We start from the raw sequence: 24,122 nt of genomic DNA, 5'->3' as shown, positions 1-24,122 counted from the left end.
TTCTCCCCATTCGCCTCCCTGCCCTTCCAGGAGCACCCCGTCGTCCCCCTCCCTGTCCCTGCCTTCTCACCTTCTGCAGTGCTTAGGGTTTTCTGCCCCCTATGCTCACCTGAGGCCCCAGTAGTGTCCCCTCGCCCCCTACGTGCGTTTCTTTCAGGCCTTTCTTGCTGCGCTGTAGTTGACTTTGTCAGCAGCGCTGGCAGTGAACCCCGACCCCAGGAGAGAGGGAGCTCCGTGTTTCCTCCTGGAAGCTCCTGCTGCTCCCCCGCCCCCGTCACCAGAGCATCTCCGCTGGTCTCCTTATTCTCCATATTCAGCTGCTAACCTCACGCCACACCCTGTGCTGCCCAGAGTTCACCCAGAGAGGGCAGACGCACCAAGCCCCTCTCTAGTGTCTGGGAACGAGCCATATGGCCAGATGTATGGGGAGTGACACCATCCAGCCATCTGAGTGGCTAGATGTTTGCCAGGGAGGGCAGTGCTTCCCTTGGCACTCGGGCCTAGGCTTGGCTTTTGAGAAACAGGAAGGAGGTAGGTCACTGATGGCAGAACAGCCCCCTCGACTCCCACAACCTCTTTCCAAACTGGAGTCAGAAGCCAGAGTGTCTGCTTTTCCCCCAACTCTCCCTTAGTTATCTAGAAGGAAGGCCTGGGAAAAACCCCTCTGTACCTGTTCTTGAAGGGTGAGGACTTGCTAAGTTAGGGTCCCCACTCTCTGAGCCAGCCACTCCCCGTCCTAGAGCTGCTCTGCTGGTGGCCCCTGGATGCAGGGTGCGGGTCTGGTGCTTTGCACAGGCACTGGCCTGTCGGGTAGGTAAATTAACCATGTTCCGCTACTGAGAGAGGAAACCAGATTTTATTTTCTTGGTCCACAGCCCCTTTTGCAAGGCTGATAAGAGCCTAACTAAAGATAAGGGCAGAACAGAGATGAGCCAGGGGTGTGTATAAAGATGAGTTCCTAGGCTCAAAAGACACTAGCAAGCCTCACCTCCACGTTCCCTAAGGAAAAGAAGCAGCTTGAGTGGCTGAACACTGCCTGCTACAGTTTAGGAGGTTTCAGAGGTAAATCCAGGGAAAAAATGGCCGATCAGGGCCTTGGGTTTGCTAGTTCTCCTCCCTGTCCCCCTTCCCTCCCTGGGGGCAGAGCCAGAGGGCCTCTGCTCCAGCCCTAGACTTGCAGACATAAGTTCCTGATAACAAAATGACAACAGCTCCTGTGATCCTTGACCTCTGCTTGGCTTCTTCCCTACAAAGACTCTCACCATGAAGTTGGCCTGTGTGGGGGACAGCGCAGTCTAAACCAGGAATGGGGCTGGGCTGGGCTATGTTTTTGTTTTTGTTTTTGTTTTAAGCCTGATTCTCAGGCCTTGCAGAAATTTAGCCAAAAGATAAGAGAAGACCCTGGACCTGTGTGTCCCAGCTGGGGAACTGACAGTCACTAGCGACCGGTCATGGCTCCAGGTTTTATCCTGTTTGGTGGCCAAAACCACCTAGGAGGAAAGAGCTGCCAACTGTCACGGTATGGGGTGTTCGTAGATGTTTGAGTGACCAGGCGGCGGCTGGTCTGCCCTTCCAGGAGTCGGGACCAGCAGCGATCTGCCCTCTAGGGCAGGCGAGGAGCTCTGCCAGGACTGGCCTGGGCTGTGCCCCCCTCCCTTCTCTGACCTTGCCTCACTCAGCCTATTGTTTTCCTCGATGGCTCTGTTCTGTTCCAGCTCTCCTCTTAAATCAACGTGGGCCATGTTTCTTCCCCAGAAGCCCCGTTAACCAGGATACCACCTTCAGCTGGTTTCTGTAAGAATTCTCTGCCTCCTGATGCCAGCGTAGGTATGTCTGTGCGGCCCGGCCCTACAGTTGGTGCAGGAGGGGAGCCCGGCCGTGAAGGGGGCGGGGGCGGCGAACAGCTTTAGTTGGTCTCATTTCCAGCTCGGTCTGCTCTGTCTCTTGCAAGTGCCCCTGAAGCCACGTGTCCCCCGTGTTGACCCTCCACTACAAATGCTGTTCCTTAATCTGCTCACAGAACTCCAGCCCCAAAGCCTCTAATTCCTATTTCCATAGCTTATCTCCCACAGCACACACCCTTCCAGAACCATCACAGATTCATTCCTGCCTCATCCACTTTGCAGTGGGCCCTTTCAACCAATCTCATTCTATAACAGAAGAGGATGTGCGATCCTAGGCTTTGTAAACGGTGCAGTGGGGTGAGGTGGGGTGGGAGGGCATTACAATTAATACTGCAAGAACAGAGACCTGGAAATGGGTCTTTGACCCTCATGTCTGCAATATCAGAGTGTCAGGGATGGACTAAGCTGCTGTGTCCTCTGCACAGAAAAGGACTTACTCACAGGCTCACAGGTGAGGCGGCTGATCCCCCAGCCTGCCCTGGTCCCCGACAGGACTGATAACCTGGACACACCCCTGCTAACCTAGGGTCAAGTACTTCATTTCCCCTCATGATACAAAAGAGAGTGAATCCTCTATCCTGAAGTCTGCCAACTCTTCCAAAGAGCAGAAAGCAGAGGTGCAGAAGCTTGCCTGTTTAATGGTGAAGAGAAAAGAGGTGCCGGTTAGGAGCATGAGGTCTGGAGGCGTGAACGGTGGGCAGTGCCCAGAGCAGGGAAGGACAGAGTGGAGGTAGATTACACAGAGGAGGTGGCGAGTGCTGAAAGGTTTCTAAGGAGGCTAGTGACAGTTCCATCTTGTTTTCGTGTCCTTGGACTAAAGACAGGCAAGACGGAGCCCACCTGGGGCAGCAAGATGGAACTAAACTCTGGCTGAGGATCCAGGAAACACACAGCTTTCCCAGTCCCTCTCAGGGGTGCAGACAGACAGGGATGGAGGGCTCCATATATACAAACTTTACACAAAATAAATAAGGAGCTGCGATCAGCTTGACTCGGTATCACCCCAGATTCCTCCTGCCCCTGGCAGAAGTGACTCCAGGGCATTAGCCAGGAACCTCTCAGGTCCTGGGCATTTAAGAACCCGGTCCCTGCCCAGGAGTCCACCTTGGTCCCAGCAGCTCCTGGACAGCGAGAACCTAAGCCCGGTTAACTCTGAATCCTCCAGTCCGGGGCGGGGGGTTGTCTCTGGAATGGGCTTAGGGCCAAGTGCCTGCAGCTAAGGTTGCCCAGAGAGCACCCCCAGAGCCACAGTCACTGCCAACAGAGCCCCAACCAAGGGCAGAACCACAGTGGTAGCTCCACTGGTCCCCAGACCCTACCCCAGTCTCCGAGCAGACTCAGGAAGTCCTTGGCCTTCAAGGTCCTTGGGGGCCGCTCAGGGCCGGGCCCCTTGCTCCATCTGTTGGTGCTGGCTCCGCACAGCAAACCTGTTGACGTGCACAGGGATGGGCACGACAATCTTGGGGTTTCTGACAGGCTCCCCGGAGCGGCTGCTCACGTTGCCAGCCTTGATTCGCTTCCACTTGGCCCGGCGATTCTGAAACCAGATCTTGACCTGCACCTCGCTGAGCTTGAGGGCGTGGGCGATCTGGGAGCGCTCGGTCAAGCTCAGGTACTTCTTGCAGTGAAACTCCTTTTCCAATTCCAAAAGCTGCTCGCTGGTGAAGGCGGTGCGGCGCCGCCGGCTTTTGCCCCCAGGAGCTGTGACTCCTGACGCTGCCGCCGGTGCCCCCTCCTCAGCTCCAGTCCCCAGGCTTCCCTTCAGCTTCGGTTTAGGTCCCAGGAGGGCCCCGGGCCCGCCCGCAGAACTGTCCAGGAAGCCGTCGTCCTCGCTGTCACCGCCTGAGCCCTCTTCCTCCTGCTCGCTGCCTGCCGGGTCTCCCGCTGGTGCCTCCAGCTTCTCCTCGTCTGAGCTGTACACCTTCCCCTCTGCTGTGGGGAGTGAGAACCGACGGACGGGGAAGGCAAAGGCGAGGAGAAGGCAGACAGGTTGGAGGCGGCGCATGGCCAGGCGTGAACAGCACACAGCAGGGACAGCAGGGAGATACGGATGGGACGTGGAGGGGATGAGATGGGGAGGGAGGGGACACATCCAGGGTGGGGGGTGGGGAAGAGGTTCGGGAAGACAAAGAAATGGAAAGAAAGGTATTAACCAGCACAGACTTCACTACGGCAAAGTGGGGGAGGCAATAGGCATCTATCAAAAGAGCACCGTCCCCCGGACCGTGACCCCTCAAGTCTCCCCCCAAGCTCGTCTTGCTACCCACTAGCATCCCAGCTTTTCTCCAAACTCAGACCGAGGGCTGAGTTCTCCAAATCACCACCCCTCCAAAGCCAGACCATGCCAGCTGCAGGTCCCGGAATGAAGCAGAGCGGAGCCTGGCTTAGGCCCCTTTCAGCTGCTATAGGCTGGGGTGCGCTGTGCAGGAGCAGTGACTCACAGGACAGAAGGGGAGGCTGCGGCTGCGGCCTCTGCTCTTCTCCCAGGACTCCTCACCTGCCCAGTGGGAAGACACAGGGCTGACCCCTATTCTGTCTCCCTTCTCTCTTCCCTGGAATCTTAGAGTCTCATTTCCAGATGGAAACTTCAGGGTCATCTGATCTCCCACCTCACCCTCTCCTGCAATCTGGGTCCAAGAAATGTTACCCCAGGACCTGAGAGTCCAAGGTTTCCACACCCCACCTTTCCAATTCTCCATAACTAGACCAGAACAGGGAGCGCCCCCAGCCATATGCCACCTTACAAGTGGCCAGAGTTTTCTTCCAATTACTTAGCATCCAATTACTTAGCATCCCAGGACCCTGTCCACCCTTATCCTCAGTTTTAAAAAGACATCATCTCTTTTCCACTTGCCCTCTGAGAAGCACAAACAGCTGCTTTCTGCTCAAGTTCAGAATCCTGAGGAACCTACACTGTTGGTGGGAATGTAATTTGGTGCAGCCACTATGGAAAACAGTATAGAAGTTCCTTAAAAAACTAAAAATAGACCTACCCTATGATCCAGCAATCCTACTCCTGGGCTTTATATCTGGTGAAAACTCTAATTTGAAAAGACACATGCACCCCAATGTTCATAGCAGCACTATTTACAATAGCCAAGACATGGAAACAACCTAAATATCCATGGACAGATGACTGGATAAAAAGATGTGGTATATTTATATATAATATAAAATAGATATATACTATATATAAAATAGATAACAAGTTTACAGTGTACAGCACAGGGAACTATATTCAATATCTTGTAATAACCTATAATGAAAAAGAATCTGAAAAGGAACACACGTATGTATAGGTGTGACTGAACTACTATGCTGTACACCGGAAATCGACACAACACTGTAAACTGACTACAGGTTTTAAAAAAAGACGCGCAGCAAAGGGAAAGACAGAGGAAAACGGGAAAGGAGAACTGCGACTCAGTGGTTTACTGATTACTTGTAATCACAGGCATAGAGACATTTTAATCCAAATATAATTCTAAAATTCGATTCAACCATTGGTTCTAATCTTCTTATCTATTGACATTTTGGTCAGAACTGCAACTAATAATGCACTATAAATGTTTCTGTGTTTGAGTTCTACAAACTCCCTTGTTTTCTGCCCAAAGGACCAATAAGCAATGTCTTTTGACAACAAAAAGTCAAAAGAAAACCAACTGATGAAAAGAGAGCAAGAGAAAATGGATAATCCGCAAACTGAACAGTCAGCTCCTTACCAAGAGAGTTCACTGTGTAAAGTTGGGGGGACTTCGTAAATGTGGGGGTGCATCTATATCAACACATATCCCACGTACACAAGCGCATTCCGAAGCTGAGAATACAACCCAAAGTGAAATGACTTCAGGGACCAGTGAAGCTTTCTAAGAGAAGAAGGTTGTGCAGGTGTGTGTGTGTCTAGACCACATTCCAACACTCAGAGCTTAGCTGGCTCTCCTCCCCAACCCCTGTCCATCTGCCTGCACGACACCAAGAACTTCCCTGGGCCTCCAGGACCAGCCCAGTAGCTTTCAATTCCCTTCCCCGTCCCCAGAGTTGTCCTTTCCCCTCACTGATGCAGTCTACACTTGCTCCATTTCCTCAAGAACATTTCCTTAGAGGCCAGAATTCAGCCCGTGTCCAGATCACCCACCTCCATCTCAATCAGTGTTTGCACACCTCATGGGTATTTTTAAGCCCAGGCCCCTTCCTTTTCTTCTGGGAGTGCTTCATTCTTTAACCTTCTCAAACCCACGTGGCACAGCCTAGTTCAGCCTCACCCGGACCTCCACCTCTGATGCTGTTCCTGCTCACTGCTCTCCACCAGCAGCTGGTCCCCGTTCCCTCCCACAGCTCACCCAAGCTGCACCTGCATCCAGCTCCGTTACCTGTCCATGGAGAAACAGCCTGTCCACAGACGACGTGCTCCTCATGACGCCCGCCTCACTTACCCTGGGCTTTCTCCCCAGTCTCATCCCCAGCCAAAGTCTGTTTAATTTCAGCAAGATTCATGTCCCTAGTTTCCCCTTTCATCTCCTTCAGGGCCCTTCCCCACACTGTTTTCCACTTCCCTGGAACTCAAGCTTAACATTTCCCAAACTGAACTTCCCATCTTCCTCCCAAGACAGCCCCTCCCCATCTGAACCCATGTCTTTCCCATCTCAGTTAACGGTAACTCCATCCTCCCTGTGTTCAAACCAAACCTTCACTCTCTCTCACCACCCATGCCCAGCCACCAGCCAATCTTGGCAGTGCCGCTGCCTTGAAAATACACCCAGACCCTGACTTCTTCTCACCACCTCCTCTGTGTGTGTCCAACGAGCCCCAGTCACCCTCATCTCTTACCTGGCTCATCGACATTTTCTGCAAACTGGTTTCCCTGCTTCTGCCCTTCGCACTCTGGTCCCCTGCCCCTCCCCTAGATCTTTCTTCTCTCTGTTTAGAATACTAAATTCTTCACCTAGGTTTTTGCACACATTCTCTATTTCCTTCAGGTCTTTACTTTATCAGTGAGACCTTCTGTGATCATCCTTTTTAAAATTAAAACTCTCAATACTCCCTGTCTCCCTTCTCTGCTTTATTTGTTGCTATATTACATGTCACCAACTTTATTCTTTTATTGTGTTGACTGTCCCTTCCTATTAGAATATAAGCATCATGAAGGTACAGATTTTTAATATGTCTTTACAGCTGTATCTTCAGCATCTGGAAAATTACCTGCACAGAGTAGGCGCTCAATACATATTTGTTGACTAAATGAAAGAAACTGTTCCCAAGCGCTTTCTCACTCTCCATCTCTGTCCTTCCCTTCTCAGGCCCCTCCTAGAGTACCCCCTCCACCCTGCTCCCCACGTCCCAGCTCCGGGCACAAGACACCCCCTCCATGAATATTGTTCCACCCACTTTTCAGCATGTCCTCTGAGCTCACGTTTGCTGGAGAGGAGACCGTCTGCAGTGGGAGTGTACAGGCTCTTACGCAAAAAGAAATCAAGAGCAATCCCCCACGTTGATATTAAATCCTCTAACTTTTAATGTCTAATGTTTAAAAGATGGTTTTCAGGAAATAATAACAGAAAGAATAACAATAGCATGTAAAAACTCAGCCCAAGATTACAATATTTTAAACAGCTGCTTTAAAGGCAGAGACTGGATTTCACGGCTTGAAAGATGAAATCATTTAGCACAGCTCCAAGCACCCAGGGGGTGACCAATAAATCTAAATTGATGATGATTGAGATGAGGTTCCCAGGTTCCTTGATCTGGCAGAGCCCTCCTGAGATCATGTCATCCATCCCTCTGTCTTCAGACAGATCCCATAAAATCAAGCCCACGGCAGCGGGCCACCCTCAGGGCCGCTTTTAAAGCCATCCAAGGAGCCGCGGTTCACAGCCTCTCTTGGCTACTTGATCCCAGTGGGGTCCTGAGTGGCAGGGGCAAGAGTTTCTTTCTGAACCTTTATAACCATGACATTGAGGTGTCTGATAAGCAACTCGTGTAAGGAGATGGGGGCGGGGAAGAAAAGAAAGCAACCGAGGCGGGAAACACAGCTCGGCTCTCAGAGGAGAGGGCCTGGGACAGTGAGAGAGCCGGAGGAGGGAGACAGAAGGAAAGGCAAAGAGGGCAGGAAGAGGGCTGGGGCAGGAGAGAAGCAGGGCAGGCACAGGGGCAGGAGAATTAAATGACAAGTCAGAGAAACAGAAAGGGCTGAAAATAGAAAAAAATAGAAAACAGAAAAATAGGGGAAAACATCGGGCGAATAAAAGAGTAAAAAGCTTAAAACAAACAAACAAAACCCCTACCTTTTTTGCCCTAAACACTGATGCATTTGGAGCAAAGCAAAACATTTTGGCCCTGCTGTTTGCTCTTTGCTCCACCAGCAGACAGAGCAGCTCAGAATGCAGCACCCAAAGTGATGGAGACACACCTGGGAGGACTGGATGAGCAGTACAGTGGTGCAGTCCCTGACAGAGTGGCGAGCCTGAAACAGCTTTACTATCTCCTCATGAATTAGCTGGAAAAATGTAAACTATTTTCTTTATCCAATTCATAATGAATATTAATAGTCAATATACAAAAATTACACATAGAAAAATGGGGTTTGGACTAAAATTGACAGAAGCACACCTTGTTGATAAAAGTTCTACTTGGTTTAGAATAATTGGACCTTGTAGATATAATGTCCATAAAAGTCAATGTCTAACTGCAGATCCTATAACTGATTGATACGGACAAAAAAATTTGATCAACAAAACATCACTGAAAATTTTACGTGGGAAATAATGATCTGGATGAGAATAATTTTTAGCAAAAGGAAAAAATTTTAATTGGAAACAGTTTGTGCAAGGTAGGTAGGCCAAACAGATAGTAAGGTCTGTCCTTTGCGTGTGACAATGACACTACTGGAAATAGAAGAGTACAGTGTTTTCAGCTTGTTCCCTGTGCGTACGTCTAGAGTCTGTGGAAACCTGGGCTATCTACCCAGGGGAAACCACTGCAGGGCAGACCGGTTAGTAGGAAACATCCGGGGTTCACGTGAACTCTGCTGGCAGATGCTATTATCCTAAGAAGCAGCCATCACAGGGTTCGAACCATGATGACTGGGGAGTCCAGGCCAGGGGCATTATTCCCACCCCAGAGCAGCACTCAGGCTGCAGAGGTGCCCCTGCGTGGGGCCTATCTTATAAGAGGAAGAGAAGCCCTAACTTGGTATTGAGTCAGGTCAGACTGTGGAAGAAATCAAAGGCCAAGGAATCCACGGCAGGTGTTCTCCAGTAGAAAGAATAAACCACACCAGACTCACACAATCAAGAGAGGGAGTCCGCGGCAGCGGTCACCAAGGACGACGGGCCTGGGTCGTGGAGTGGAAAACACCCGGGGAGTGGAGGACCACTGCAGACCCCCAGTGAGGGGGACTCACAGAGCCTCCGTGCCATCACTCATCCACCCTGCTCTGTTCTAGTTTGTATAAGATCAACAGGCTTTAGTCTTCACTCAGGAGAAGCCCCTCCCCATCACGCTCAGTTCTCAGTTCTCTTCCCTCCATTTAAAAAATGACTGGGGTCAGGAGGGGATAGCTCAGTGGTAGAGAGCGTGCTTAGCGTGCACAAGGTCCTGGGTTCAATCCCCAGTCCCTCCATTAAAAAAAAAAAATGACCCTCACACTCCCAAAACCACTCCCAGGACAATTGCTCAGCTTCCCAAATGCAGACCCAATTTGGGTGGGGTCAAAAGGTGGGGAAACACCCAGGCTGGCCAGCACCCCCATTTCTAAATCCTCATTTTATCATCATGCCGGTACAGAATTATTTCTCTGTTCTTTTTGGAGACAGTACTTTCTTCCACCTTTTAGAGCAACTAGCTCACTTTCAACTTGTTTTTCATCCCCATTAACTTCATGCCCCCATGATGCTACTGCTCCTTCTATAACTTTTGGTCCAATAAGGAAAATCCATTTTCAGTCTCTCTCTCTCCACTTTGCCCCGACTCTCCAGCATTCTCTACTCCAAATTGACATGAGAATTTTTTCTGCCTCACTGCCACCTTCATAAGTTCACAGCAATTTCGCCACCACCCCGAGCTCAGAGCTCCCTCCGTGGCACTCCTGTATGACCTTTAACTTTCCCAAACACTTTCACACTTACTATTTCATCTTCAAGCAACTCACTGGAGTAGAGTTGACCTATTAATTAGTAGTAATGGGGGGTTAAATGATTAAATCACCCCTATGCCACACAGATAGGACAGAGCCATGTCTGGGATCTCGGGCTCCTAAACCTCCAGCCAATGCGCTTTCCATCCTTTACAGTAAAATATCTTCTCCTCCCCGCCACATGAAGTCGAAGTCCTTCCCAGATGCCTCATCAGATAAAAGACCTTCCTATCAAATCCAGCTTTAGTGGAGCCCTTGTTCCTTTCACTTACCACTCCAGACCTCTAGCCTAGTCATTAACATCTCTCCTTAACACTCTTAGAGAAGATTCTTAAAGCTGCCACCGGGGAGGCCTCACTCCCCAGATCAGGCTGTTTCTCCCATCATTCCCCAAGAAGAATTGCCCACCAGATCTCTCTATCTTTTCTGTCATTATCTGTTTGTATGATGTCATCTTACCAGTCAGCGTATCTTTTACTCAGAAGTATATTTTCTCACTTAGAAAATAATATTGCCCAATTATGGGAACGGATTTAATATCAATTTTCTCTAGCTTCTAACGTACAGTGGGCTCTCTCATCCTCAGGGACGGCTTTTTCTTGTACAGGAATTGAGGGAGAGACGTTTTTCTCCCGTCTTCGTCTCTCTCCACCTGCCGCACGACGGAACTCTCCTCAGCGCTTCAGTCCCAGCCTCCACCACTGCAAGGGCTGCTTGTCCAGCCAGGGAGGAGGCCTTCCCTGCTAATACTGAAAGGGAGCGAAAGGCACCTTCTCTGCTTCCTTCCTGGTTGAGGCAGACACCGGATTGGGATTTGTTTCTGTCTGCCCAGCATCCCTGCCCTCTTCTGACCACTCTCAGCACCCCTTCCCTGGGGCACTGTGCCGCATCACCTGCCCAGGCCGGAGGGGCTGTCAATTCCATTCCGACAGCTTCACGACTGCAGAGGAAGGCAACCTGGACCTGGCCAACCGCGTATCCCATCCCCCTGGGACTTGACTCAGCTAGTTAACTGGTCACCCTAGGATGAGATATATATATATATATATATATATATATATACACACACACACACACACTCTGCCGGCGTCCCAGCCTGGGATTATAAAACTGAGGCTTGCTGTGCTCCTGCCCTCCCCTCACCTCTGGGGAGGAGACAAAGAGGCAAAGGCAGACAGAGGAGTCAGGTTCAGAACAAGAAGAAAAGACCAGACCACACTGTTTGCATTTCTGGATCTGCTCCTGTGCTTCACAGTCACGTGAATCAATAAATGTCCATTTTAGCTTAAATTAGAGCTGAGCTACTGTCACTGGCAACCCAAAGCGTTCTGACTACCTACGATGCTGTAACTGGAAGTGACAATAATCGCATGACTCCAGGGAAAGCAAGCCTCTCCGCCGCATTCCCGCAACTCTCCCACCCAAAACAATTTTGCCAAAAAGGTGGGAAGAAACCCAGGTAGGTCATCCCTCAAATTATTCATAATAACACCATTGAAAATTCTACAAGTTTGAAATTTATTTGGACTTTAAAAAGACCTCTTTAATCCATCTGAGTGTGAATTACTTAATCCTAACAACTGAACTGAGATCAGACACACTAGGGGATAGGAATTCTGATGAAGGAAAAAAGGAGAGGCTTTTTGTTTGTTTGTTTGCTTCTTCGGGGGTGGGGGGGCTTGTTTGTTTTAACGGGGAGAAAGGAAGGCCAGGCCCCGTGGGGCACAGCACAAGGGCCTTGGGCAGCCGTGTCCACAGAGCAGAGTCTCACCAACACGTGAGACAGGAAAACCGAAAGGAGGGAGAAAGAGCCAGAGCCAAAACATGAAATCTACCCTTATTAGATTCCCACCGTGTTCTCGCCTGGTAGCCCCGCCGTAGACAGATCCCGGAGCACAGCACTGCTTCCAGCACCACTCCCGGAGACGTGTGTCCTTTTCAGTACAGAGAGTGTCACCTCTCATAATTCCTAGTAAAGAGGTCTTTCCCAGCTTGATGCCCAGGAGAGCTCCCCATCTTCTCCAGTCCATGGCGGCACTGGTAACTTCTTACACCTATTCCTTTAGGATGCTGGACAGTTATCTCCTCATTCAATCCTTAACTCTTGGGAGGTAAGTCCTGTCACCCTTAGTTTACCGGTGAAAGAACGGAGACACAGAGGTCAGCATTTTGCTGCAGATCACAGAAAAGGGTGGGGTCGAGGTCTGTGTCCAGACGTCGTCCCTCTGGGCTACACCACACCTCTCTGTTACCACCAAGCGGAAAAGAGACTGAGCTCCACGGTCACTCGATCATAAACAGCGCAGCACGTGGAGAATTAATTCAGAAGACCAGGAATGGATTCACAGCACAGCTTCTGTCCTCCTCATCCCCTGGAGGGCACTGCTTCCTTCCTCACCAGGCCACATCGGTCTCAACTGACCGCCAGTCTTTAACGCCTAAAGAAGATCTGCTCCTCCCCCCATCAGACGTCTCCCTCCTTCAGCGTGACACCCTACATGGCCACTGCTCGGAAGCACCGCCCCATCCCAGGGGACACAGCCTTTTCTATCCTAAAGCCCAGCCCTCCAGATGTGCGTCTCCAGGCCCACCTGCCTCCTCCGCTCAGCTAGCCGGGCATCTCAGCGCTGAGCACTGCAGAATCTCTCCCCAGTCCCTCCGCTCAGGACGCCTTTTTTTTTTTTTTAAAGGAAATAATTCATTAATAAAGGTATCTTTACAGACAAAAAACAGAATTGTACAGCTGGAGCTGGAAGTGACCTTAGAGATACCCTAATTCCAACCCTTAGTTTTACTGATGAGGAGGCTGAGACCCAGAGGTGCGGTCTGGCCCAGACCTGTGCGCCTTTGCAGAGCGGGCATCACCCTTTCCAGCACAAAGCACCTCTTACCTTCCCCCTCGGGACACGCTCATCTTCCTCCCTCCTGCTACAGCTACACCTCTGCCTCACGTCTCTTCCCGCTGCTCCCGAGACAGAGTCCCGTCGTGGCCAATGCTTCTGTTTTCATACCACTTCCTCTGTAATTCACAGTCAAGAAACCATCTCCCGTTACCCCCAGTTCAGAAGCATTTTCCTGTTTCTCCCACCCTCATTTTTCACAGACTGCTCTTTCCTTGTAACCCTAGTCTGTTAGTCCCGGCAGCCCCCACCCACTGCTTCTAACACAGACTGTTCGTTTCATCGCTGGAAGATGGTTCCTTTCCCTGCTGCGATGGGACGGAAGGGAAGACACCCTCCACGACTGCGGTGGTGCCTCTTCCTACTGCTACTTAACTCAACCCGTGAGGGTCACTCGTCCATCACATCAAGTTCATCTTGTTGCCCCGTCGCTCTCCAAATTAGTGTCTCTAAGCTAGGACTTTCTCCCAGCATGATCATATCGCCAATGAAGAGCCCCACCCGCTTCTCTAGACCTCTTTTGTTCTTATCATTGCCACTGCAGCCACGGGCACCACCACCTTCGCACATGGCTCTGTCCTTTCTGCTGGTTCAGATGCGGGGTTTCCTATCTCCTACCCCAGCCCGGGGGCATTTCCGGCTCCCTCTGGGTAAAAGTTCTCTCCCACCAAACTCTCCTTCTCATCATTTCTATGTAAGCTTTTCTCTGTGTGTACATCTACTCCACTGCTTCTCTCATTGCTATTTCCTAATTCCCAATCCATTTTAGTTCCTTCTTTCCCTGTTATTTCTGAGGCAAAATCCTTGCCTATAGCTTCCCATTGTAACATTACTCTCAGTGAAGCATACTTTGTTGATAATATTATATTCCTCCTTCTTTCCAATTAAAATGTTTCCCCCTCCTTATTCCAACTGCTGCCTGTCTCCCGTTATTGCCAGCATAGAACACCCATCACTCTGAGTATAGGAACTAACCATCTACAGTCCACCTCTCCGTATTTACATATGCCACTGCAGAGCACCTCCTGTCTCCCAAGTCTCCCAAGTGTTACCTTCCCTGTGCTACAAGGCATCTCCACACCCCACTCCCATCCTCTCAATAAAATTTTCCTCCTGTCATTTCTGAGATCTTCCTCTCTCTTTCAACCAGGGTTTCTTAACCCTTTTTGTGCCATGAGCTCTTTGGCAGTCTGATAAAGCCTATGAAGTCCTGCTTAGAATAATGCTCTTACGTGTGTAACATAAAACATACAGGATTACATTTCAAGCCAATGGTGTACAATAGTTATCAAATACTTTAAGTGAATTGAGATATAATCATTTATGCTTCTTTACTGATTCATTAATCAACAAGGTCTCACCAAAGATTGTAAATGTCTATGAAAATATCTGTGAATTCTACTGGTGACAAAAATCCCAGATACTGCCAAAACTGCTATGGTTTCTGGCCAACCTTTGTAATTAAAGGAAGTGCCTGATTTTAGTTAGAAGTTAGTAGAAATAAAGATGTAATTTTCTTCCACCCATAATTAACAGATCCACTCATAAGAGGCCTGTGGAGTCCATGTTAACAGCTCGACATTAAACACTGAGGCTAGAAAAATAACCTTTTGTTCTATGAAATTGAAAGGAACAATAAAAATGATCTGAACTAAAACTTTTATGTTACAGGTGGGGAAACTGAAGCCTAAGGAGGTTGTAAGACTTTGAATCTCCTGTAGTATCCAACAATACTAAGCCCATAATAGACACACAATAAATGTTCCCTGAATTGAAGAGGCTTGCCGAAACCGTCCAGCTAGTGAGTGACAAAGTTGAGACCTGAAACTGTCATGTGTCACAACTTTTAAACAAGTGATCCTTCGATCACAGCAAGTTAGTGCAACGTTGGCCTTTCTGTAAATGTCTAGGGAGCAAGCACACTCCCTGTATGCTTTTCCTCAAAATTTCCAGGAAGATATACTCTCCATCACCCCCAAGAAAAATCTCCCTCCTGTTTCCAGCAACCAAAGTCTCTGATCTGTGCTACATTATCATTTCCTGTTTTTCTCTCATGAGTAAGTGTATCCTGACAGTCACAGTGGACACCTGCCTGGAAATTAACGGATGGCCATCTAAGATGCTCTCTCGCCACAGCCAGGTGCTTGGCTTACAGCAATCACCACCCAAACATTAAGCTCTTAGGACATTTCCCTTGTCTCCTTGCATGATTTCCGTTCTTATTGCCAATCTCTAATCAGAAATTAACAAATCTTTTTCTGTTTAGTTTTTTAAAAAAATGTCCACTGCCACCTCCCAGGTTTGTCCCATCCCATACTCTTTTCTATACCACCTCAACGACAAATGTCCTTTTCTTCACCATGCTCAACACTGGCATCATCATTCGTAGCAGTCTCTCATGGCATTCTTATCGCCGGTCCAACAGTTACAGATAGAGTATCTGCCACCCCTCACCTCTTAACTGTGTTTTCAGGCAATCCAACCCTTTTCTCCCAGAACGAATCACTGCTCAAGACACCTCCACTTTAAAGTTTTCTTCTGCATTTCCCCAGACGGACAGCTCTTTCCATCACTCGCACAGTGCACAGCATCCTCTTCACCCGTCCTCTCTGTGATGTGTACTTGCACCTCACCTTCAAGTCGGCTTTAAAAACCCAGTCAGAGCTCACACACACCTTCACACACAACAAGATCATCCCTGTCCACCTCATTCAAGGCAGAATTCTCTTTTCTCCTACCTTTGAGGGCTTACTGCTCTCCTCCCTCTGTATTCCTAGTACACTGAGGACTTCACTATCCGCCCGTTTCAAAGCTCCCTATCCCCCATATGTTCACATGACTGGTCTTACAACTCTCGAGATTTGTTACGTTGAATATGGTGAGGCTACTGACCACCTGAAACATGGATAGTCTGAATTGACATGTTGTGAAAATAAACACTGGATTTCAAAGACTTAGCATGAAAAGAAGATATAAAACATCTCATTTTTTTGTATATGATTAATGCTGAAATAATATTTTGGACATGTTGGGATAAAATATATTATTAAAACTAATTTCACCCATTTCTTTTTACTTTTTGAATGTGGCTAATAAAATTATTTAAATTTAAATTACATAAATGGCTTGCTAGACAGCATGACTCTGGGCAGCTCTGTTGATTTGTACTTTTAAACCTTTCCTACTGATTAAAAATTCTCTTCGGTCATTCCTACTAAGACACGTCCCCCAAATATCCCATTGCCCCCACACTCCAAACCTACAATTACTTTCAACGTACCATTCTCAGTCCTTTTCTACTCCACTACTTCTGTACACACTATTTCTTTTGGCCTGCTAATACAGCTTCTACCCCTGCCATCAAATCATAACAAAGTTCTGTTTTCTTCATCAGTTTTAGTGGGGTGGTCTCTGTCTCAACTCTCAGCAAAATTTTTAGAAATAGTCTTTTAAACTCCCAACGAAAAGAACTTCACTCATCATTCTCCAAATTGGCCTGTCTTCACTATAGTTTCATTAAAAGGGCTAGTAATTGCAGAACACTAGACAAATGTGAATTAGTCATTTCAGACCAATGTCACCCATTCGCACTAGGACCACAGTTCCTCCTCGGTCACTTTAAAAATAGATTTCCTTCTTCAAACTCTTCGGCCGTGTGATTCGAGCAGAGCGCTGTGGTACTTTACATTAAATACTCCAATGCGAGTCCCAGAATGGAGCATTTGCTTTCCCCTCATCTTCAGCACGGGCCATGTGTCATTGCTCCCCAAGCTGATTTTATGTCTAACCTTTCTGGAATTGCCTTTTTTTTTTTTTCTCAACTATTTTAGGGAAAACTCAAGACTGGGAAGGTGAACGTGAGTGGCGAGGCGGGGAAGAGTTGGGAGAGTCCGCACTGAGACGGGTAGGAAGCCGCAGTCACAGATAGGCCCTCCCACGCATCACCCTCTTAGAATGTGCCTTCTGAAACCTCTCCTTACTGCTCTGCCCCCAAACCCCACTATAAACCCTTCATGTGTATCTCTTCCCAATAAGAGTGATTACCTTCACTGCAGCACCTCTCAGATTCTTCCTCTGTAAGGCCTCCTTCTCATCATCTTAGCAAAGAAACACTTTGTCTTTACTCCAAGAACAGCGTCTCTCTTTTTTGCTCCCAATATTTTCCTCAGGTGATGAAGATCTTTCTTTCCTCATTCTACGTAAATTCCAGTTTCCCATCACTCCCAGGATTGAAAAACCCTTTTAAAAAATTACTCCTAATGTTGAAACTTTTCCTTGTTTCCTACTAGTGTATTTATTTAGCTCCTTCTCAGTCATCTCAAGACAGAACTCTTTCACATGCACGCACTTCTGGTCTGGAAATATTGTTTCCTTTTCATGTAGCCAGTGCTGGAAACCCCTTGTACATCTCTCTTCCAATACATGGCCCCTCTCCTTTCTCGTGTCCTCTCTTGGAGAATCGGGGTGTACAGCTCATTTGTTTGTCCTCTCCTCTGTTCTATTCCTCAGTATTTCTCTTCTGTCCTTTTCCTCTGCTCTCTCTCTCTCTCTCAATGTCCGATTTTCCAGCCAAATAGTCTATCTGCTTCAGAAAAGAGTCCCCATTGTACAAATGGGTCAAAATAAAAACCGAGGGGAACCTGGGAGAGGGGAAAAGTTGCTTGCTCTCCCTTGGTCTGGGGATACTCCTCCCCAGACCCCCTCCACTGGGGGTGCCTTCCTGTCTCCTCCCCCTCAGCTCATCTCCTCCTCAGGTGTCTGGTTCTTCCTCCAGCTCTGACTGCCTCCAAAGCCATCCCTCTGACGACCTGCCTGGCTCTCTTTCCTGCCTTAGGACTATCCTATTCCTGAATCCCACCGATCCTTTCCTCTTCCCATCACCCTGCCGGCTGCTCCTCCTTTACTCCACTCCCAGCCCTTTCATCTTGTGGACATTCCCTCCCACCTTCCAGCTGCTGCTCTATCATTTCCTTCTGACCTTCCTTAGGGGACACTGCTCAGACTTCAGTCACTGGATCCTGGTCCAACCAGGTGACATAAACAACAGCTGAATAACCAAAGCCAAAATGCCCAGGGCTAAAGGGGTAAAGGAGATGAAGACAGACTCTATAGCAGCCCTCAGGGTCTGGTTATGAGCCCTTTGGACAGTTCCAAGGAAGGGCCCAGAAACCTATCATCAAGAATTGGCCTCTCCTGGTAAAGGACAAAAGGGCTCTTGGAGGTCCTTGTCTCCACTGGAGTTAGCCCCCAGGCCTCCTGAGGTCATTTCCACCTGCTAAACTGAATGTGATGAATGGTTGAGCAGAGGCAGACATCCTGATGCTAAAGAACTTGAAGTTTCAGGAACACCACACTTGCATGCAGCCCCTGATTTCTTAAACAGGGCCCACCCACCAACTTGTTTAAGCCTTGGATCTCAGCATACCTGAGTCTGCTTCTGGATAGCAAAAGCTTTCCTAGCTTCTAGGTGTTAAGGATCAATAGGAAGGCAGGAAGGCTCCAAGCAGATTGAGTCCAAACAGGGTTCAGTTGAATACACCTCGCCTCTACTGAGAGGGAATCCTCCTATGGTGGATCCAGCGTTCCTGAATTACCTCTTAGCTGAATCTCACTGGTTCCACAATCTTTGCTGGATTCTGGACTCCAGGCCTCTGGGCCACATCCAACTCATTCCAGCCTTTAGCCTCTCTCTCTGCCTCCCAGTCAACCCTGTAGGCTCCCTGCTAGATAACGTCCCTTTAGGACCCCAACTTGGTTCTTCAAGGCTTGGCTCTAAATCTGCCAATTCAGAAGTGACCTCTATAACTAAGATGAAGATAGGTCATACAAATGGCCAGCACCACTGTAATACCGTCCCTTTGCCCCTGTGTTTCCAGAGCCCATATGGGGTCAATACAACCGCCTCCTTGGAAGCCCTTAGTAAGTTGACAGCTGCCCGATATATCCTCACCCGGAGGTCTTGCTGGTGTCCCCAAGAATCCCACATTCCCAGCTTCTCTATTCCCGACAGAGGAGAAAAATGAAGGGATTCTGAAAAGGAGACGGGGAGCCAAGGCTCAAGGGCTAGCACGCGGGAGGAAAGGCACTGATCTGGAAGGGAGTGCTGGGAAGTCTTCGGGGAGGCTTCAGACACTCTGGAGACAGAGCAGGGCGTCTGGTTCTTGGATCTAGAGAAGTGCTGTGTTTGGAACGGAACTGGAGGTGGTTCCGCAGAACCAGCCATCTGGGGGTCTGGGATTCCAGGGCTCCGGGCAGGTGCCGAGATTCTGAGCAGGCTGCTGTCTGGGGTCTCCAGGTGAACGAGCCTCCCGCCCGGCGCCCTGATCGGCCCCAGCACTTACCCGGCAGACTTGGGAAAGTCTCTGCGAAGTGCGCAGGCGGGGGCGGTGGCGGCTCTGCCACTTTCTCCCGGGCGGGCAGCAGCTCTTCGGCTTCCAGCCCGCCCTCCGGGCGTCGGCCGCCCGGCTCGGGGTTGTTCCGGGCGGCGGTGGCAGCGGCGGCGGCAGCGGCAGCGAGCTCTGGGGGCCCGTAGAAGGCGTCGGGCGGCTCCGCGAAGCTGGGCAGCGCGGTGGTCAGCGCCACCATCGAGGGCACGGCCTGGCCCAGCCCCGCGCAGAAAGTGTTGGTGAGGCGGCCGGCGAAGGAGGCTAGCGGGGCGAGGGGCGGGAGGCCGGCGGGCAGGGGCGCGGGGGCCAGCGCCTGCGGCAGCACGAGCGGCCGGTAGGGCATGAACATGGGGTAGCCAGTGTAGAGCAAGTGGCCGGAGCGCGGCGGCGGCGGCCCGATCAGGGAGTCGATGGAGAAGGCAGTGCCCGGGCCGCCGCCGCCGCCCGCGCCGCTGCCCCCGGGGGCGCCCCCGCCTCCAGCTCTCTGCATGGTGCCTGGAGCTGCGGCCGCCCCAGGGCGCTCCCCTCCGGGCGCCGCCGGGCGCCCCGCGGCTCGGGCGCCCCGCGCGGATACGCGGGGCTCGCTCCCTGGCTCCCGGGCCGAGGTGGCGGCGGGGCGCGGGCTCGGCGCAGTGTGGCTCCGGCGCCGCGCTCCCTCTCTCTCATAAGGAGGGAGGGGGCGGGCGGGCGGGCGGGCTGGGGGTGTCGCCCTCCGGACTCATCCATCTTCCTCAAATTACGCTTCACTTCCTCCCTCCGCCCGCAGCCGCCGCGCCCGGCTCCCGCTCCCTCCGCAGAGCCCGTTCCCAGCGGCCCGGCCGGCCGGCCCGGGACCCCCGCCCGCCCCCCGCAGGCCAACCAACTATTATTAATGGAGATTGATGAGGCCGGACACGCCGCTTTGTGAAAGTTTGCGGCCGACGAGAAGGCAGTTGCAGCTGCCGGGCCGGTGCCCCTCCCTCCACCAAGCCCGCCCCCTACTCTGACCACCCAGATCCGGGCTTGGACTGGGAGGTGGGCCCCGGCGTGGACCGAGTGCGGGGCGGCCGCGAGGACAGCGCAGCGAGGGGCACGGGCGCGGGTGGACGGCGGGGCCCGACCGCAGAGCCCCCGCCCCGGGCCACTACCCTCCATCGGACTCCCGGCGAGTCCCCCAGAGTGCCTGCCTGCCCCTGACGTCCCCTCCCCGGCCCCTGGGGCAGACGACGTGGCCGCCAAGGGCGCAAGCCCCCCGCGCGGCGGGCGGGACAGGACCTCTGCGCCCCCTCGGGCGGCGACGCGGAGACGGCAGGGGGCGCGCTCCGCCACCGCGCGCCGCGGCTCAGGGTCTTGGGGCCGTTTTCCTCCTCGGCAGACTCCATTCACACTCTCTCCGGTCTCGGCACTGGCTCTTCCCCTTGTTCCTCACTCCCTCCTCCGTCGAGGACTCCCTTAGTTCCTTGCCCTGGCCTCTGTGGGTAATTTCCTCGAGGGCCCACACTATGCCAAGTACTTACCATTCCTCTCACCTTTCTCCCTTCGTCTTCCTCCCATCCTTTACATTCTGTTCCTTCCTTCTACTCTTCCCTTTCCTGCCCTGCTTCTATCCCTATCCCTATTTGATTGTTCCTATTTCTCATTCCCTATCCCAGTCTGCCTTATTGTTTTTTCCCCCTCATTTCTCGCCTATATCTGTACCTCTCTCTTGTCTGTCTGTCTATCTCTGTCTCCCTCCCTCGCTCTCTCTCCCTCTCTTCCTCTATTAATTTCCCTGATTGGCTCCCCGACTCCAGCGCAGCTGATGAGCCCTATTCATTCCCGGGCCTGACACTCTCGACCTGCCCTGGCTGATTGCTGGGGGCTGGCCCCAGGAGCGCTGATGAGCCCCAAGGGTCAGCGGCGCTAATTATCCGCTAATTGCGGGTGACTCTGCTCACCTCCCCCGTTCTCAGACACAGAAATGGTGGCTCTTTTTACCCTCCCCCTCCTTCTGATTCCCAGAAGTAGAGTTGTCAATCTACAGGCAAAAGTCACGGACACTTTTGCTTGATAGTAGCCTCAGGTCAGTGGACAAGAAAGACTCAAGACAGGCAAGTCAGCAGAAGAGTGACTGGAGCTTCAGGACATAGAGCAAGACTGGCCAGCTAAATGAGGATCATCTGGTCACTGGGAAACTATTATTCGGGTGGGGCCAGGGAGAACCAAGTGAGTTGAAATCAATAGTAGCAAAGACAGGCAAATTGAGGAAGATGCAGTCTGATTAGCGGAAGTTATTTGGTTCAGGTGAGGAGGAAAACCTACACCAGAGTTTCAGCGTGCCAAGCCATGTCAGAGCCATGCAGGGGGACTCTGGATCTCAGTGACCTTTGCTCAAATCAGGCACATTGTGTTGGCCTAGTGAACACCACTAATGTCAGACTGCTGTATTAAAAAATCAGCACCCTGAAAGACATGGTCACCAGAATGGGACAGAAGAGGGTAGGACCCAAGAAGGGAGCTTTCTTTGGTTATTCTTGATTGACAATGCATCAGAGAGGTGAGGGTAAAAGAGTGTGGTTTCTATGCAGTCCTAGTTTATCTTGGGCTCTGCATTAAATTCAGCGAAACTTCTGAGAGATGAGTCTGGTGGGAAGATGTCATCATGGAGAAAGAAGAGGTGCCTTCACTTAGGTCAGGGAACACCAGTTCAGTACTAAAGTACTAGGGTAATCTTTGTCCATCCTTCTAAAGGCATTCTTCAGGACCCTTTGTAAAATTAACCAAGCACTTCATGGTACCAACAGGGAAGACCAGACTTCAAAAGTGTATTGTACTTAAGAAGTGGGAGGTCAGCCCTTGGTGTGATGGCTTTACAGTGTTAGGCCCATAATAGAGGCTTATTGGCTTGAAAAATTACTGAGGGAACTTTGGGCTCCAATCACTGAAATTAAAGCTGTATGAGCAGTAGCCACACCAATCAAATAAAGCATGAAGGAAGAGCCATTTTTAAAGTGACTGCACTCATTTTATTTTGCATATGTAATAAAATCACCTGGTACCAAATTTCAAAAGCTCAAAAGGATATATATTGAAATCTATCCCTCCCACTACTCCCCCCACCCAAGTAAAAGGCCACTTTAATAAACCTGTCACTGTTTGGTGAGATAGAATGGATCATGCATTGTCAAGAACTCAAGGTTAAAGACCCTCTTATCTTGAAGATGTATGTCACCTAGTTCAGGCCAAGAGTTTATTGCCCAGATCTATACTCAGTAACATGGAATTCTCTGCTCAAGCTGGCATAGAGGATATAGACTTAAAACTTGTTGCCAACAAGTCCCAGTGGGCCACCAACTCTGAAGTGAGGCAAGTGAGACCTCAGGGATTTTGTAGTGCCCTGGTGTGGTATGTGTTTGTTAGATACTGTATTTTATAATCCATTTTAATCCTTAGTCTGTTCCCTTGCTGTGCTGGGGTTATGAAGTGTGGCTTCCACATAGTCCTTGACATTCAGTAGCTAAACTAGGATAAAAACTCTCACATAGTGGCAACTGAAGCAGCCCGTCTCCTTTCCCTGCCCTTTCATGGATCGTGGAACTGAGGCTGCATGGTGATGGAAAAGAGCACTGGCTGGAGTAAAAAGACCTGAAGTTAAGTTCCTGTTCTGACCCCTCACTGGGCCATGTGACCTTGGTCCCTTTTTCACTTAACCTCTCCATCTGTAAGAGAGAGCAATTAATATCTACTCTGCTGGTCAAAAAGCCAGTGCAAGAGACAAGTGAATATGAGGAAATATTCTTCAAAATGAGTTCTTCCTGCACTAAGTGGACAAAGAAGAGCAGAGTGGTCAATTTTGGAAGTCCCCCAAATTAGCGGCTCTCCAAAAACTGCTTCTTACTCTCCCATCAGTACCAAGGACAGAAGCTGTCATGATCAAATCTGAACAGAGCTGGCTCCTTTCTTTACTAAGAAGAAAACTCTGTAGTTCTACTGAATCCCTGAACAGGCCCACGTAGGTAAGCACCTCATTGTCTAAAATGGAATTCTAAAAGTGCTTTAACTGTTCACGTGCTGACTTGTCTCCTCACTCCACCGGTTGGGGAAGTGCTCCCACAGAGGGATTTCATTTTGAATCTACCCCCTCTGCTTGTGCCTATATGGGACCACACCATCTGGTCTCCCCTTCATGGATTGGAACCCAGCACCTAGAAAGAACGAAGTATTCTTAAATCCAAATATACCTTCGTCTCACTCATTGGCGGGAGTCCTCTTACGGTGGGGAGCGTCGGACCCTGTCCGCGGGTACCCTCTGGTGGCAGCAGTGAGCAACTGCATCATCGCGAGAGAGGTGCGGAGTACTGCAGCGCCCCCTGGCGTTAGTCCGTAAGGCGCCGAGGGCAAAGGAATAGGACCAGGTGAGCCGTCCAACCGCGAGAGCGCTTGGTGCTGCAGGGTACTTAACTGTGAGCGCGGGGATTGGCACGGGGATTGTACACGGGATTCTAAAGGCCCAGTATGTACGCGTGCAGCTTCACGTATGTTTTTTGTATCCAGATACTTGAACCCTGTGTATAGTTGTGTTAAATGTGTACTGTTTTGTGCATACGAAAGCGATACATGCGGGTAGGTTGGTGGTGGGGAGGTCCGCGCCTTCAGTGCAGGGCGGAGTCCTCACGGAGGCGTGAAATTGGTTTGGAGCAAACACATTACGGAAAGCAATTACTGGGGAGAGGTTCTGGGCCCGCAGGACCCGCAGCCAAGAGGCTGAGGAGGAAGCTCCCTGGCTTGCAAGAGTGTCTGGATGTGTAACCCCAGAAGGGACCTTCCTGACATCTCCCTGCTA

General features: G+C 50.4%; 1 protein-coding gene across 1 annotated transcript; it reads right to left on the bottom strand.

The window, feature by feature from the left end:
- Positions 1–121: 121 nt before the first annotated feature.
- Positions 122–19,937, bottom strand: GBX1 (gastrulation brain homeobox 1). Its single transcript, XM_032483137.1, has 2 exons — positions 19,277–19,937; positions 122–3,836 (listed from the first exon to the last, which is right to left on the bottom strand). Exons 1-2 carry the CDS (start codon positions 19,809–19,811, stop codon positions 3,280–3,282), a joined length of 1,092 nt encoding a protein of 363 aa, XP_032339028.1. The 5' UTR covers positions 19,812–19,937; the 3' UTR covers positions 122–3,279.
- Positions 19,938–24,122: the final 4,185 nt, after the last annotated feature.

Source organism: Camelus ferus, chromosome 7 (assembly GCF_009834535.1).
Source record: "Camelus ferus isolate YT-003-E chromosome 7, BCGSAC_Cfer_1.0, whole genome shotgun sequence".
Taxonomy (NCBI): domain Eukaryota; kingdom Metazoa; phylum Chordata; class Mammalia; order Artiodactyla; family Camelidae; genus Camelus; species Camelus ferus.
Note: the sequence above shows the minus strand (reverse complement) of the source record. Positions and strands in the feature narration are given on the sequence as shown.